Source organism: Podarcis muralis, chromosome 5, assembly GCF_964188315.1.
Source record: "Podarcis muralis chromosome 5, rPodMur119.hap1.1, whole genome shotgun sequence".
Classification (NCBI taxonomy): Eukaryota; Metazoa; Chordata; class Lepidosauria; order Squamata; family Lacertidae; genus Podarcis; species Podarcis muralis.
In genome coordinates, this window is record NC_135659.1 from 100,049,593 (window position 1) to 100,065,649 (window position 16,057).

Sequence of the window (16,057 nt, forward strand, 5' to 3'; positions counted from 1 at the left end):
CATGGGGAGGGAGCATGAATGCATCCCCCCCAACTTGATGTCAGACTAAAGGCTACCTTGCAAAGGCCTAAAAACCACCACTCGAGGCCCTAAGGGGCCTCGCCGCCAAGTCCCACAACCGAGGACCAATCAAACCCCGCAATCTATCCAGTCCCCAAGGGCTCGTCGCAAGTCGTGGAGCCAGAAGTCATTGCCCAGTGGGGTCAGGTGCACCCCGTCCCCCCGGAATAGGTCAGCTCTATCTGCTGTGATGGTGGGATGTGGGATAGAGAACCCACCAATTTGCCGCATGGTGTTGCGCATGGCCCTGTTAATTTTACTCACTGCATAATTAATGCGAGAGGGATTGATCCTGGAAGGAAGAACAGCAAAAGAGGCTTGAGCCAAAGGGTCAGCCTCTTTTCTTTTGGCCTTCCGCCCACCCCCAGCCGGCCGTCCATTGTCCTCTCTGGCCAAGGGCGGGTCAAAGGCCAGCTCAAGCAGGTGGGTGGCACCTGCCCAGGTGAGCCTCGCTCGGTGCCGCAAACCCCGCCCACCTGTGGGGAAGGGAGGGCGGATATTACTCCATTGGTCCCTGAATTCGGCTTTTTCCTCCCACCTGTGAAGCCAGCAGGGTTCTTTTCTCTGGGGCACTTCGACCCCACAGGCTTCAACTGGTCCAACCCCTCTTTCCAGGGAAACATGGGAACTATAGTTCCGTGAGGTGGATCGGAGTCTCCAAATAACTCCCACCAGCCTTGGCAAACTACCATCTTACCATCAGAAAGTAGTTTCCGGGGTTTAGTTGGAATCTCCTTTCACAAAATCATAGAACTGTAGAATGGTCAACTTGGACAGGGACCTCAAGAGTCATCTAGTCTAACCCCTTGGCAAACTACAGTTCCCATCATTCTTTTGGGGGGAACCCTATCTGTTAAAAGTGGCATAAAACTGCTATAAATGTACCATGTGGGAGAGGTTCTGCTTCACTTTGGGTCTGATGGCTGATGGCTTTTAAACTGGGAGTGGCTAAGGTTATCCGTTTCACAGCTGAGCAGCTCTTAGCACCAGAAAGTTGTTTCTGGTGTTTAACTGGAATCTCCTTTCACAAAATCATAGAACTGTAGGATGGTTGATTTGAAAGGGACCCTCAGGAGTCATCTAGAATCAATTTGATTCCCTCCCCCTTTTCTTTTCTTTTTTCCTTTCCCCTCCTGTGATGGAACTCCTATTTGGGGACTTCCCTGGCTTTTTTCTGGCCCACGTAGGACCAGTCTGGAAAGTTAGCCTTGGTGAAAACTTGACACTTTCATCCCCCCAAAAGTTTTTGATTTGAGTTTCCATTGAAATGAGGCTGCATTTTAATATTTCAACGTTTTAATGTTGTATTTTAATCTTGTTTTTAAGTTGTATTTCAATCAGTTTGTTTTTATATCGGGTGTTAGCCGCCCTGAGCCCAGTCTTGGCTGGGGAGGGCAGGGTATAAATAAAATTTATTATTATTATTTATTATTATTAGTCCAACCCCTGCAATACAGGACTCTCAGCTCAAGCATCCCTGACAGATGGCCATCCAAACTCTGCGTAAAATCGCCCAAGGAAGGAGCGTCCGTTCCACTGCAAAGCGGCTTTTGCTGTCTGGCTGCTGCGTTCTGCACCGTATCTCTAGTTCATGCGCAGAGAGCTCTGACCACCGGCCTGTTTTGCTTCCTCCTCCTGCAGGGCCCTGCCCCATCGAGACATCGGGGACCAGATCTCTCTTTCCGCTTTCCTGCTCCCTGGAAGAGGCTGTCTGGAGCTCAGCCGTGGAGCACCAGGAGGGGACCTCTCTGACTCTGTCCATCTCCTCCCCTCCTGACGCCCGGATCGGCCGCTACCGCCTGACCATGGACGCTGCCACTGACCATCAGGGCTCCAGCTTCAGCCTGGGCGAATTTGTCCTGCTCTTCAACCCTTGGTGCGCAGGTAGGCGACTGCAAGCCTTGGCAGGAGCCTGCGTCATCACAGGCGCATCTGGCTCAGCGCCCACCAACCTGGTGCCCTCCAGATGTTTCTGACTACAGCTCCCATTGACCTTGGCCAGCACCGTCGTGCTGATGCTGCCGCCCCAAACATCTGGAGAAGGACACGAGGTTGGCAAAGACTGGTTTGCAGTGACCAGCAATGGACAAGGGTCTTTTGCAGTCCTGCCTGGAACTGCTGGAGATTGACGGTCCAACCTTCTAGATGCAAAGCAGCCATGGATGGAGTGGTATTAGAGCATGTGCTCTGTGTGCAGAAGGCTCCCAGTTCCAGTCTGTAGGAACTCCAGTTTGAAGGGATCTCAGGCCGAAGGGCTGCAGAAGACTGGGACAGTTAGAAGGAGGCAGACCCATTTGGAAGGAGGCTGGCTTGGAGAGAGTTAGACCATTGGTCTATCTACCTCAGTATTGTCTACACGGGCGGGCAGCATCTCCTGCTCCCCCAGACAAGGCTTTGTGTTTCTAGTGCAGGGAGACCACATTCCCCAGCAAACTCCGCTGAAAGCGTTACAGTTCCTCCCCTTATTATCGCAGTCTTACACATCCTGACCTGGGCGGCAGCACTGCTGGCGACGCTTTGCATTTCTGTCGCGTCTTTTCAGTATCCCATATGATGCTGCCGACGAGTGTTATCTTACTACCTGTGTCTGTGTCAGTGTTCAAAGGCTGAAATGCGCCCACGGGGTTTGGATGCTAAAGTGGAACAGACACACAGAGCAGAGCGAAATGGAGGATTATTTTAGATTCCAACTAAGTTTGCTCTGGGTATAAGCTTTCATGTGCATATCTGAAGGTATTCGAAGAAGTGTGCATACACACGAAAACGTATACCCAGAACAAACTTAGTTGGTCTCTAAGGTGCTACTGAACAATTTTTTTATTTATTTTGACTGCGTCAGACCAACACGGGTACCTACCTGAATTTAGATTCTGTTTACTTGAAGGAGTGGCTGGAGCAATCTGCAATGTTTGCTCCAAGATTCTTTGCCGTGTTACTGGGGCTCTGCTCCCGGGTCATCCCACTGTCCTTGGTGACATCAGAAGGGATCTGCTTTCTCAGTTTCTAGGCTTTCCCAGAGACAGTGCAATGCAGTGGTTAGAGTGTTCGCCTAGGACCAAATCTCTCCCCCCAGCCATGAAGCTCACTGCGTGATCTTGGGCCAGTGCTTGCTTCTCACTCCAACCTACCTCACAGGATTGTTGTGGGGGTTAAATGAAGGCTAGAATCACATATGTGGGTGGCGCTGTGGTCTAAACCACTGAGCCTCTTGGGCTTGCCAAAAAGCAGTTTGGCAGTTCGAATCCCTGTGACGGGGTGAGCTCTCGTTGCTCGGTCCCAGCTCCTGCCAACCTAGCAGTTTAAAAGCACGCCAGTGCAAGTAGATAAATAGGTACCACTGTGGCGGGAAGTTAAATGGTGTTTCTGTGCACTCGGGTTTCTGTCATAGTGTCCCATTGCATCAGAAGTGGTTTAGTCCTGCTGGCCACGTGATCTGGAAAGCTTTCTGTGGACAAACGCTGGCTCCCTCAACCTGAAAGTGAGATGTGCGCCGCAACCCCAGAGTCGTCTTTGACTGGACTTAAAGATCCAGGGGTCCTTTACCTTTTACCTGGGAGGAAAAATTGGGCTATAAAGATTCTAGGTAAAGGTAAAGGGACCATTGACAGTTAAGTCTAGTCGCTGACAATTCTGGGGTTGCGGTGCTCATCTCGCTTTACTGGCCAAGGGAGCCGGTGTTTGTCCGCAGACAACCGCTTCTGGTGAACCAGAGCGATGCACGGAAATGCTGTTTACCTTCCCGCCGGAGCGGTGCCTATTTATCTACTTGGACTCTGACATGCTTTCGAACTGCTAGGTTGGCAGACGCAGGGACCTAGCAATGGGAGCTCACCCCATGGCAGACCTTCTGATCGGCAAGTCCTAGGCTCTGTGGCTTAGACCACATTCTAGTCCTCATTTAATCCCCACAACAGCCCTGTGAGGTAGGTTTAAGCTGTGAGGCAATGACTGGCCTCCAAGGTCACACCATGAACGTTCATGGCCAAGTGGGGATTCGAATCCAGGTCACCCCGGTCCTAGACTATCACTCTAACCACTACACCACACTGCCTCTCCCCCATCCCTCTCCTCCGAGGCCTTTTCCACCTTCCTCTTCTGACGGCATCTTCTCCCCGCAGCGGATTCTGTCTTCCTGGAGAGCGAAGAGCAGTGTGTGGAATACGTGTTGACCCAGCATGGCCAGATCTACCAGGGATCCAAGGATTACATCTACTCGATCCCATGGAACTTTGGCCAGGTGAGTTGCTTCCTTGCCCTCCGCTGCCCTTTTGCGAAGCACGTGGAATTGAGGAGCGGGCCCAAAGAGTCTATTAGTCCAAGCCCCTCTGCATTTGGTTGAAAACAGGCACCCCAGGATTGCAAATGGCACCACACCATCAGATACCTGAGCACAGAACTTGCCTGTGTATCGTCCTCTTAGAGAATGCTCCACAAAATAGAAGAGAGGCAAATAGAGACTGAGGTGGATCAAAACATTTTCACAACACTCTGCAGCTCTTCAGGCAACGGGTTTCAAAACGGCTGAAGCCCCAAAGAGCTCCGTCCCCTGATGCCCTAGACCAGAAGTGCTTCCTTCCTTCATCCATCCATCTGTCTTTGCACCCACTCATAGATTACTTCAGCTCCTGTCATGCTGTCCACTTGCACAGAAATACTCCAATTGCCCTCAGAACCCGAAGTTTCCAAAGGCTTTGGGTGGATGACAGTAGATTTAAAAGCATATGGGGTGAGTTTTTAAAAACGTAACCCTTGCAAAGGTTTAGAGAGGAGAGTGTGGAAATGGATCTGCCAGCATAATTTTGTTTCCTTTTGGAGAGTCAGGACAGACGAGAGAAAGTGCTTCTTCGCAAAGCACCCGCTCAAACTGCCACAAGTTCCAGTGATGGCTGCCAACTCTGAAGGGTTTAAGTGGGGATTAGATAAATTCATGGTGGAGGTAGCTGCCTTTGGCTATAAATATACCAAGAAAAAAGCACACCAAGAACTCTGGCCAATATAAGTTTCCATAGTGGGAGTGGTCCCTACTCGGAAATCAGTAGTCAATTGTAACGATGATTCCAGCTAATGAAGATGAATACATCGAAACAGGGCCCTGTCCCGGTTTCTGATCCATAACTGACTTCTGACTTCTGCTCAATGATTGAAACTAACATCTTCATGTCAAATCTGACTATATGAACTTATCTCTACTCATAAACTCTTATCTCTAATTCTGTAACAAATTATTGTGTATACATATCCTTATGAGTTTGAGTTTGTAATCTCTGTTTGAGTTTGTAATCTCTATTTGAGTTTGTAATCCTTGTCAGAATACACACTTTTGAATGGATTAGTCTTTGTTACAATTGACTATTGATTTGCGAGTAGGGACCACTCCCACTGCTGAAACTTATATTGGCCTGAGTTCTTGGTGTGCTTTTTTCTTGGTATATTTAATAAAAAGAACTCCAACTTATTTGGCTAGAAGTCACAATGCTCTACCTCCAGCGTCAGAGGCAGTGTGGGAATTGCAGACGGACAGAGTTCTTGCACCCCGGTCTTGATAGCGGATGTCCTGTGGACATTTCCTCGTCTGCTGGGAGAACAGAGTGTTTGACCAAATGGCCTGATCCAGCAGCAAAGCTCTTCTTATGTTCAGACAGTTTAAACAGAACATTCCGAGTTATATGCTGTTATTTGATCATTTTGATGCCTGTGGGAAACGCGCAGGCCGGATCCAGGCACGAGATTCCTCTCATCTCCTGGAGCTTCCAGCAACTGGCATTCAGAAGCATTGCTTCCTCCGACCGTGGAGGCAGAGCAGAGCCATCCTGGCTAGGAGCCATCGGTTGTCTCCTCCTTCTCCATGAATTTTTCTAACCCTCTTTTAAAGCCATCTAGGTTGGTGGCCATGACTGCCTCCTGCAGCAGTGAGTTCCATAGTTTAACACTAGGCTGCATGCAGAAGGACTTCATTTTATCTGATGCCAATGGTCTTTTAAATATCATGGTCCAGTATATCTGAAGGAGCGTCTCCACACCCATAATTCAGCCCAGACACCGAGGTCCAGCTCCAAGGGCCTTCAGGTGGTTCCCTCCCTGCGAGAAGCCAAGTTACAGGGAACCAGGCAGAGGGCCTTCTCAGTGGTGGCACCTGCCTTGTGGAACGCCCTCCCACCAGATGTCAAAGAGAAAAACAATGACCAGACTTTTAGAAGACATCTGAAGGCAGCCCTGTTTAGGGAAGCTTTTAATGTTTAATAGTTCCAGTTACAGATAGGTAGCCGTGTTGGTCTGCCATAGTCAAAACAAAAAAAAAATTCCTTCCAGTAGCACCTTAAAGACCAACTAAGTTAGTTCTTGGTATGAGCTTTCGTGTGCATGCACACTTCTTCAGATACACATGTTTAATAGGTTATTGTATTTTAGTGTTTTGTTGGAAGCTGCCCAGAGTGGCTGGGGGAACCCAGCCAGATGGGTGGGGTAATAATAATAATAATAATAATAATAATAATAATAATAATAATAAATAAATAAATAAATAAATAAATAAATAAATGTTTTATTTATTATGGTATTTTAATATTTTGTTGGAAGCCGCCCAGAGTGGCTGGGGAAGCCCAGCCAGATGGGTGGGGTATAAATAATAAATTATATCATCATCATCATCATCATCATCATCATCATCATCATCACAGAAATTCAGCTCAAATGGGTGAAACCCAACAAGCTGAAACATACATACTGAGGACCTTTCAGGGCCAATGAACCAATCCCACACATTTCTGGATGTGAAAATGCTGACTCCAGAACTTGCAGGAACTGAGAGAGAGAGAGAGAGAGGCTATAGATCACTGAACCCAGTCAGGGTCAGGGGAAACTCTGCATAGCTTGCATAGCATTGCACACTGGAGTCCAGATTTTGTATCCGTTAGCAGGAGCAACATGACCCACATGAAATTCTGTGCATGCAGAGTCATAAAAGATGGGCATCCCTTGGGTATGTGCAAATCTGGAGATGGTGTCCCCAAATGTTCGGTTTGGACTGTGGGAGGCAGGGCCGTTTAGCAGCAGAGCTGCACAGCTGAGGGGAACTGGTGGCCATCTAGATCAGGGGTCAGCAAACTTTTTCAGCAGGGGTCTGGTCCACTGTCCCTCAGACCTTGTGGGGGGGCTGGACTATATTTTGAAAAAATAAAATAAAATGAATGAATTCCTATGCCCCACAAATAACCCAGAGATGCATTTTAAATAAAAGCACCAGGCAGGTCCCACAGATAACCCAGAGATGCATTTTAAATAAAAGTGCACATTCTACTCATGTAAAAATACACTGATTCCCGGACCGTCCGCAGGCCAGATTTAGAAGGCTATTGGGCCGGATCCGGCCCCCAGGCCTTAGTTTGCCTACCCATGATCTCTAGATCAGCAGTTCTCAACCAGATGTTGTTGGACTACAACTCCTATCACCCCTAGCTAGCAAGGCCAGAGCTCAGGGATGATGGGAGTTGTAGTCCAACAACATCTGGGGACCCACAGGTTGAGAACCGCTGATCTAGATAGTCTGGCTCTACCATTATGCAGTTGCCTCAGGCAGCAGTTGCTGCAGAGTGGGCAGGAACAGGGAGGTATTTGAGCATATTTCGCACGACCAGCTCTAAGCTAGCTAGCATCTCTTGGACATAGCAAAGGATGCTGCCCACTTGACAGCGTTGAAATAAGGTGCGTCTGACCATCTGGTGGGCTTTGGGATAGGGAGAGAGGGAATATCTTGTCCTTTGCCTCAGGCAGCCAAATGTCTTGGGCAAGTCCTATTCTCCAGCCCTGAGGCAATAATGCAGGACACCATCCATCTCCAGATTCAAGCACATGATAAGGAGAGAACAGAAGGTCCTCAGCCAGAAACAGCCATGTTGCAGGCACTTTTAGAGCCAATCTAATGCCTTCCAGATGTTTTACGCTACAACTCCCATCAGTGCTGGCTAGAGAGCACCACGTTGGCAAAGGCTATTTTAGAGGATAGGATGGCAAGTTAAACCAAGATCTCAGAGTCCTGATGATCCTCACAGGGACATGTCACCTGGCCTTGGGCAAGCTGTACGCCACAGCCTCAGTTCCTCCGTTTGTGAAATGGAGCCAAAGATAACACACTTTGCACTAGCTTTTCGGGTTCCAGGTTGTTGTATTTGCTTCGGACGTGCGCCAGAAGCCCACAGGAACAAGTGCAAACATCTGACTGTACAAAACGTTCATCATCACATCACCCAGTCCAGCATTCCTGGAGCTCTCCAGTACAAACAGGAAGCAAATGCAGATATTTAAAGAGAATAAAAACAGATCAAACCCATATACAGCAAGCCTGCACATGAGGAGAAATCAGAGAGTCTGAAACTGATCCGGATGACAGCCAAGGACATGAAAGTGAGGAAAATACCACAGCATTGGGGAGAGATCTGCCAGGGGAATCAGCCGTGCGCTGGGCAATTCAATGGCTGTCAGGCTTGATCCAAAAGTCTCCTTTTGGATATGGTGGCCCCATAGCCACACAAACAATTTCACAGAGGAAGGCAAGGGCAGGTGCTGAGCATGGCTCCCTCTGCCCCAGATGCCCAATGGGAAACCCACAAGCAGGAATCGAGCACCAGAACAACTCCTGTGGCTTCCAGCACCTGGTATTCATGCGCATTGCTGACTCCGAAGGCAGACCATAACTCTCCAGGTCCTCTCCTGCATGAATTTGCCTAATTCTGGAGGGCAGCAGGTTGGGACTATTCATTGAGCCAAACTGCGCTTTGGCTCACAGCTGCCCCCTCCCCTCCTTTCGCCTTTCTATGGGGCCAGAACAGGGGGGAAGCTGCTCCCTGGAGTTCTCCGTTCTTATCTGAGGCTTCAGCGAGCATCTAATCTCTGCTGCACAAACAGGCCAGAGGCATCCTGGCTGGCTGTCAGCCTGCCCAACTCCTCTTCCTGGACTGAGAGATAAAAACCGCTGCTGACGCCTCCAGCCGAGGCAGCCAGTTGTTGCTCTCTCCGATGCCTGAGAAAGTCCTTCAAAGTGGCATCCGCTGCCACTCTCGGTGCCAGACTCTCTTGCCCTCCGTGGGCTCTGCAGCCGTGAATGAAATGTGCATCAGGCTCTGCCAAAGACCTGGTTGTTGCGGCTTTGAGAAATGGGACCCCACTGAAGGATTTTCTCCAGGAGGCTCCTAGCCGGGAGGGCTCTACTCTGCCTCCACAGTCAGAAGCAGAGGTGCTTCTGAATCCCAGTTGCTGGAAACTGCAGGAGTGGAGATGGGTCCTGTGTTCGAATCCTGCCTGTGGGTTTCCCAATAGAGGCATTTGAACTGGTTGGCCACGGTGAGAACAGAATGCTGGATGGAAAGAGCTGTTGAATACCTTCCAACATTTCTCCAATGAAAATGGTTGTTGTTTAGTCGATTAGTCGTTTAGTCGTGTCTGACTCTTCGTGACCCCCTGGACCAGAGCACGCCAGGCCCTCCTGTCTTCCACTGCCTCCTGCAGTTTGGTCAAACTCATGCTGGCCGCTTCGAGAACACTGTCCAGCCATCTCGTCCTCTGTTGTCCCCTTCTCCTTGTGCCCTCCATCTTTCCCAACATCAGGGTCTTTTCCAGGGAGTCTTCTCTTCTCATGAGGTGGCCAAAGTCTTGGAGCCTCAGCTTCAGGATCTGTCCTTCCAGTGAGCACTCAGGGCTGATTTCCTTCAGAATGGAGAGGTTGGATCTTCTTGCAGTCCATGGGACTCTCAAGAGTTTCCTCTAGCACCATAATTCAAAATGAAATAGGGGCATCCTATTTAATAATAATAATAATAATAATAATAATAATAATAATAATAATAATACCCTGCCCACTCTCCACTCCTGCCAGTTTCCAGCAACTGGGCTAGGTTGCCCCAGCCACTCTGGGTGACTTTCAATATACAGTGGAACCTTGGTTCCCGAACGGTTTAGTTGCCAAACAAATTTGCTCCCAAATGCTGCAAACCCGGAAGTAAGTGTTCCGGTTTGTGAACATTTTTCAGAAGCCGAACGTCTACTGCAGCCAATTGGAAGCCATGCCTTGGTTTTTGAACAGTTTCGGGAATCAAACGGACTCCTGGAACAGATTAAGTTCGAGAACCAAGGTACCACTGTATATATAAACGTAACAAAACATTAAAAAACTTCCCTATGCCTTCAGATGTCTTCCAAAGGTTGTATAGTTACTTATCTCCTTGGCTTGCATAGCTCTATACCCTCCAACAGAACAGTCTCCCTTGGGTGTGAACTCTACTTCCCTGAGGTTTTTAAGCAGAGGTTGGGTGGCCATCAGGCATGGAATCACAGCTAAAACATCCTTCAGCTGGATGCTTGACTTCTGTCGATGGAACCTAGAATAGCATTAGCTTTCTTTTTGTCCCCACGTCACAGCAATGATGGGCCTTGCCAGTCCCGCTTCCCCATCTTAGCTTGCTAATCGGAAGGTCGGCGGTTCGAATCCCCGTGATGGGGTGAGCTCCCATTGCTTTGTCCCTGCTCCTGCCAACCTAGCAGTTCGAAAGCACACCAGTGCAAGTAGATAAATAGGCACCGCTGTGGCGGGAAGGTAAACGGCGTTTCTGTGCGCTCTGGTTTCCATCAAGGTGTCCCATTGTGTCAGAAGCTGTTTAGTCCTGCTGGCCACATGACCCGGAAATCTGTCTGTGGGCAAACCCCGGCTCCCTTGGCCTGAAAGCGAGATGAGCGCCGCAACCCCAGAGTCGCCTTTGACTGGACCTAACCATCCAGGGGTCCTTTACCTTTACTGCTCACCCTATCAGCCAACCCTACTGAGCTCTCAGTGGGTGGAAATCCTAAACTGAGAGGCAAAAACTCCCTTTCAGCTCTTAGTCAGACCTGGCCAGTCTTTTCAACTTCTTCCTCGCAAGTGGGTTCAACCACCAGCACATTCCAGGCGGCTTGGAGCAAAAGCTTCTGGGCTAAGCACCTTCCTCATGAATCAGCTTCCTCATCACCATCCCTGATGCCCTGCAGGTTCCATCCTGCCCGAGGGATCGCAGAAAAATTCCCCGGGTTTGCAGGTCAAGGTGGAAGTCCTGTGTGGTGCTGTAGAAAGGAGGGGAACATAAGAAGCACGATAGGTGTAGGTTGCTAATGGTTTAGGGGGCTGGATGGAGCCCCTGCTCTCAAGACCGGCTGCAGGCCATCTGCATTTTCTTGAGCATTTTGGCAAAATGCAGGAAATAAGAAGTGTGTGTGTGAATGCACGTGCATGGATAGAGAGCTGAATGGAAGGTTTGCCTCCAGTAAACACATAGAAGAAGTCTATCAGTGTTTCCTAGCCATGATAGCTGGTGCAGTGGTTAGACTAGGATGTGGGAGATACGGGTTCAAATCCCGCCCCCCCAGCCATGAAGCTGACCTTGCGTCAGTTAGCGCCTCTCAGCATAGCCTACCTCACAGGGTTGTTGTTGTGAGAACTATGCACACCAATTTGTGCTCCTTGTTGGAAAGTTGGCATATAAATGTGATAAAAATGAAATAAATAGCTAATTGGCAGTGTACCAGTTGCTGCGGATCGCATATGGGGAGAGTAGTTTTGAACCCAGGTTCTGCTTGTGGGGATTCCAATGAGCATCAGGTTGGCCACTGTCAGAAGAGGATACTGCCTTCTATGAGCCCCTGGCCTGATCAATTGATGGTGGGGGTGTGCTTGACACATGACCGTTGGGTCATCATCCTGCAGACACTTAGCCAGTCATGGTGGGGAGCTGATTCTGGCCAATAAGGACGGTAAGCAAGAATTTAACCTGGAGTTAGGGCCTGGCGATGGAAGTAGCTGGCTGTTCTTAGGGATTTGCCAGGTAGGATGTTGTTGTTGTTGTTTAGTTGTTTAGTTGTGTCCGACTCTTCGTGTCCCCCTGGACCAGAGCACGCCAGGCACTCCTGTCTTCCACTGCCTCCCGCAGTTTGGTCAAACTCATACTGGTAGCTTCAAGAACACTGTCCCACCATCTGGTCCTCTGTCGTCCCCTTCTCCTTGCGCCCTCCATCTTTCCCAACATCAGGGTCTTTTCCAGGGAGTCTTCTCTTCTCATGAGGTGGCCAAAGTCTTGGAGCCTCAGCTTCAGGATCTGTCCTTCCAGTGAGCGCTCAGGGCTGATTTCCTTCAGAATGGATACGTTTGAACTTCTTGCAGTCCATGGGACTCTCAAGAGTCTCCTCCAGCACCATCATTCAAAAGCATCAATTCTTTGGCGATCAGCCTTCTTTATGGCCCAGCTCTCACTTCCATACATCACTACTTTATCCAGGTTGGATAAAGCTGTCCAATTCCCACAGGTGGAGGGAAAGTATCCCACAAAGGGCTAGAGGTGCTTTTTCAGGAAAAGGAAAAGTGGATAGTCCTTAGCTGTTACTCCTGTGTTATTGCAGGGCTATGACGCTCTGGACCCCTTCCAACTCTACATTTCTATGATTCGAGGAATAAATTGTTTTCATATAAACAGTTCTGTAGTGGAGGATTGCAAACACAGTTCGTGTTCAAACCTGAACTGGCATTTCAGACAGAAAATCAGTACTGTGGCTTTAATGCTGAACCGGTCGCGCTTTATCCCGCTCTGAGAGTTTAATAAAAACACAGTTTTTGTTTCCATTGCACCTCGGCTCTGATTTACACCTAGTGCAGGGGATGAGTTGTCACAGGAGCCCCCCAGTATCAAGAGTCCTTGCTGTGGGTTTAAATGATACGTTGCCACCTATAGAGAATCCCCGAATTCTCGGTTGTTAGGGAAGCAACCGGGGTTAAATTCCCTCGGACTCTGGCCTGTAGCCCTGGTCCCATCTTCCTTGAGGGAGGGTGTCTTGGCAAAGAAAAAGGAGCTAGCTGTGTGTGTGTGTGTGTGTGTGTGTGTGTGTGTGTGTGTGTGAGAGAGAGAGAGAGAGAGAGAGAGAGAGAGAGAGAGAGAGAGAGAGAGAGGGAGAGAGAATATGCTATGAACTCAGTGGGACAATTAGCCTGATAATCACAGGCGTTAAGAGAGCTTTTAAAATGCAGATTACCAACCCAATGGGCAGGTGGAGCTGCTGAGATCTGTGCAGCAACACACAGCTTTGGATTTTAATCAATCCGTAACCATGCTCAGCTTCCCTCTTTATTTTCCCCTGCCTTACCAGAAAGGGAAACTCTCCTCAAAGCGGAGAAAATGTGTTGCACTCAGACGTGTTCAGGTTTTTCTTGGAGTCAACGGCTAATATAGGTCTTTGACGTGTGCACCCGCGTTAGGAGAGGTTTGTTTGTCCCCGTCCACTTGGGGCCTGAAAAACACACCCCTTCCCTGATTTTGATGGCTGACTTGATGGACCTTGTGCTGGATTCAGGGAGGCGTTTGTGGTGTCCTTTTTTCGGAAATAATTTTTATCTGATTTTACAAGTGTAGAATTATGACAATACAAAATACATATCCATATTTAGAGATTTCTCTGAATCTCCAGACTTCCCACCCTCCACTCCGTGGCTCCTACGGTCGACCTTTTCAACTGCATATTTTTTCCTAATCCATATTTTATATCTCTCCAAATGGTCTGTGGTATTTTGTTTGTGGTGTTCTTCATCTGCACAATGCAGGAAGACATGCGGCAGGCATCCTTTGGCTAAGATGGGTCCTTCCCCCCCACAGCAAATAGATGTGGGACGGTGGTGGGGATTTTGGTAGTGGCCAGGAAGGTTTAACCCCCTCCTCTCCATATGGCACAGCTGTAATACCGATTGTGGCTATCTAGAGAGAGAGAATTAGGGGTGCAGACTTCCATGATCCAGCATCTTGTCTAGTTATTCCTGATTTATTGCAGCTCAGAGAAATAAAAAAAACCTGGGTGTTTTCTTTTTCATTTCCTGGTACTGTCTGACAGCACTGGCTACCCATTTGTTTTTGGGCCCAATTCAAAGTACTGATTTTGACCTTTAAAGCCTTATGCAGCTCACGATTGTCTTTCCCCCTATGGACCCTGTGACCATCATCTGAAGCCCTTCTTCATTTGCCTCTTCCACAAGAGGCCTGTAGGGCGGCAACATGAGAACGGGGCCTTTTTAGTGGTGGCTCCCTGCTTGTGGAATGTTCTCCCCAGGGAGGCTCGCCTGGTGCCATCATCATATATCTTCAACCACCAGGGAAATCATTCCTCTTTCACCAGGCCTTTGGCTTTAAACTATGCGCTTTTAGAGTTGGTGAGATGTTTTAATGTAACCCCCCTCGGTTTAATGCATGTATGTGGGGTTTGTTGCTGCTCTTTCACTTTTTGTAAGTTGCCGTAATGATGATGATGTCTTCTTCTTATGCCTTCCTTCTCCTTCTGGATTAGTTTGAAGATGACATTCTGGACATCTGCCTCCAGCTGTTGGACACCAACCCCAAGTTCCTCCGAAACCAGGATAAGGACTGCTCCCGACGCAACAGCCCTGTCTATATCAGCAGGGTAGTGAGCGCCATGGTGAGTTTGGAGCAAGAGGGCAGGCCCTCCACGTGGGTGACCGTGCCAGGGGCAGCCTCCCCAGGCAGCTTCTGCCCAGTCCTAAGGAGATGCTCGCATTGTCTTCTGCCAGCCCCACAGAGAGCCGAGTCCTCCTCACACACTCGGGGGCTTTCCTGCGAAGCTGAGATGGCCCAAACTCCTGCCCATGGGCTGGTTGCAGAATAAGATAACACGGAATTATGCGTTAGGGGACACTTGCATTCTGAAACGTGTATCAGAGATGCTGCTGCCTTTATCTTACTTCAGTTCTGCAAGTACAGGTGAAACTCGGAAAATTAGAATATCTATGGGGCATTGCCAAGCGAAAGATGAGAGACATGAGACCGAGCAATGCAGAAGAGCTGAAGGCTGCTATTGAAGCTTCCTGGTCTTCCATAACACCTCAGCAGTGCCACAGGCTGATAGCATCCAGGCCACCCCGCATTGAGGCAGTAATTGATGCAAAAGGGGCCCAAACCAAGTACTGAGTACATGTGCATGCTTCTACTTCTCAGAGGTCCAGTATTGCTCTATTTGCAGTTCTTGTTTTGCTGATTTCATTTAATATTCTAATTTTCTGAGATAGTTAATTTGGGGTTTTCATGAGCTGTACGCCATGATCATCACAATTATAACAAATAAAGGCTTGGCATATCTTGCTTTGCATGTCATGAGTCTATCTCATATATTAGTTTCACCTTTTAAGTTGAATTACTGAAATAAATGAACTTTTCCACGATATTCTAATTTTCTGAGTTTCACCTGTATGTCAGCAGGGCTTAGGAGTCCTTCGCCTCCCAGGTTTTGAACCTTAAAATTGGGGTGCGAACCTCATGCCCTTTTAAATCTCAGAATCCTGTGTTGGAAGGGACCACGAGGGCCATCTAGTCCAGCCCCCTGCAATGCCGAAATGCTATTTATTTCTTTATGGCTTTTGCACGACCCCCCATAAGACAAGCTTCTCTGGGCAGCATACAGAGGATAAGAAAAATTATGCATTTATGAAAGCGTAACATCGAAAGGAAATACAGTCGTACCTTGGAAGTCGAACGGAATCTGTTCTGGAAGTCCGTTCGGCTTCCAAAACGTTCGGAAACCAAAGTGTGGCTTCTGATTGGCTGCAGCAGGCTCTTGCAGCCAATCGGAAGCCACGGAAGCCTGTCGGACGTTTGGGTTCCAAAAGAACGTTCGCAAACCGGAACAATCACTTCTGGGTTTGCAGCTTTCGAGAGCCAAAACATCTAAGTTCCAGGGCCTTCGGGATCCAGGGTTGTCTTCTTCGGTGATCACTCATAGCCAAGTAAGATTGTCTTCCATAAACACAGTTTTAACAATGAGTCCGTAAGTGACTGTGGAGGCCAATTCTGGATCCCCAAGCCCTTCCACAGTGGGGACATTGGTTTCCTGGTGGGAGTTGATCACGGTGTGGATTTGCTAAGCGTGCCTTCCTCTTAGCACATTTCTGCCTTGCGTCCTGAGTTTGAGTGCCAATGACACCTTTGGTAAA

The 16,057-nt window shown here is 48.7% G+C and overlaps 1 protein-coding gene across 1 annotated transcript in view; it reads left to right on the forward strand.

The window, feature by feature from the left end:
* TGM2 (transglutaminase 2) overlaps positions 1–16,057 on the forward strand; it is a 58,515-nt gene that overhangs the window by 23,821 nt on the left and 18,637 nt on the right. Inside the window, exons 3-5 of the mRNA XM_028735646.2 lie at positions 1,702–1,944; positions 4,179–4,297; positions 14,401–14,529. Of these exons, the coding sequence (XP_028591479.2) occupies positions 1,702–1,944; positions 4,179–4,297; positions 14,401–14,529 (491 nt within the window). The remainder of the gene's footprint in view (positions 1–1,701; positions 1,945–4,178; positions 4,298–14,400; positions 14,530–16,057) is intronic.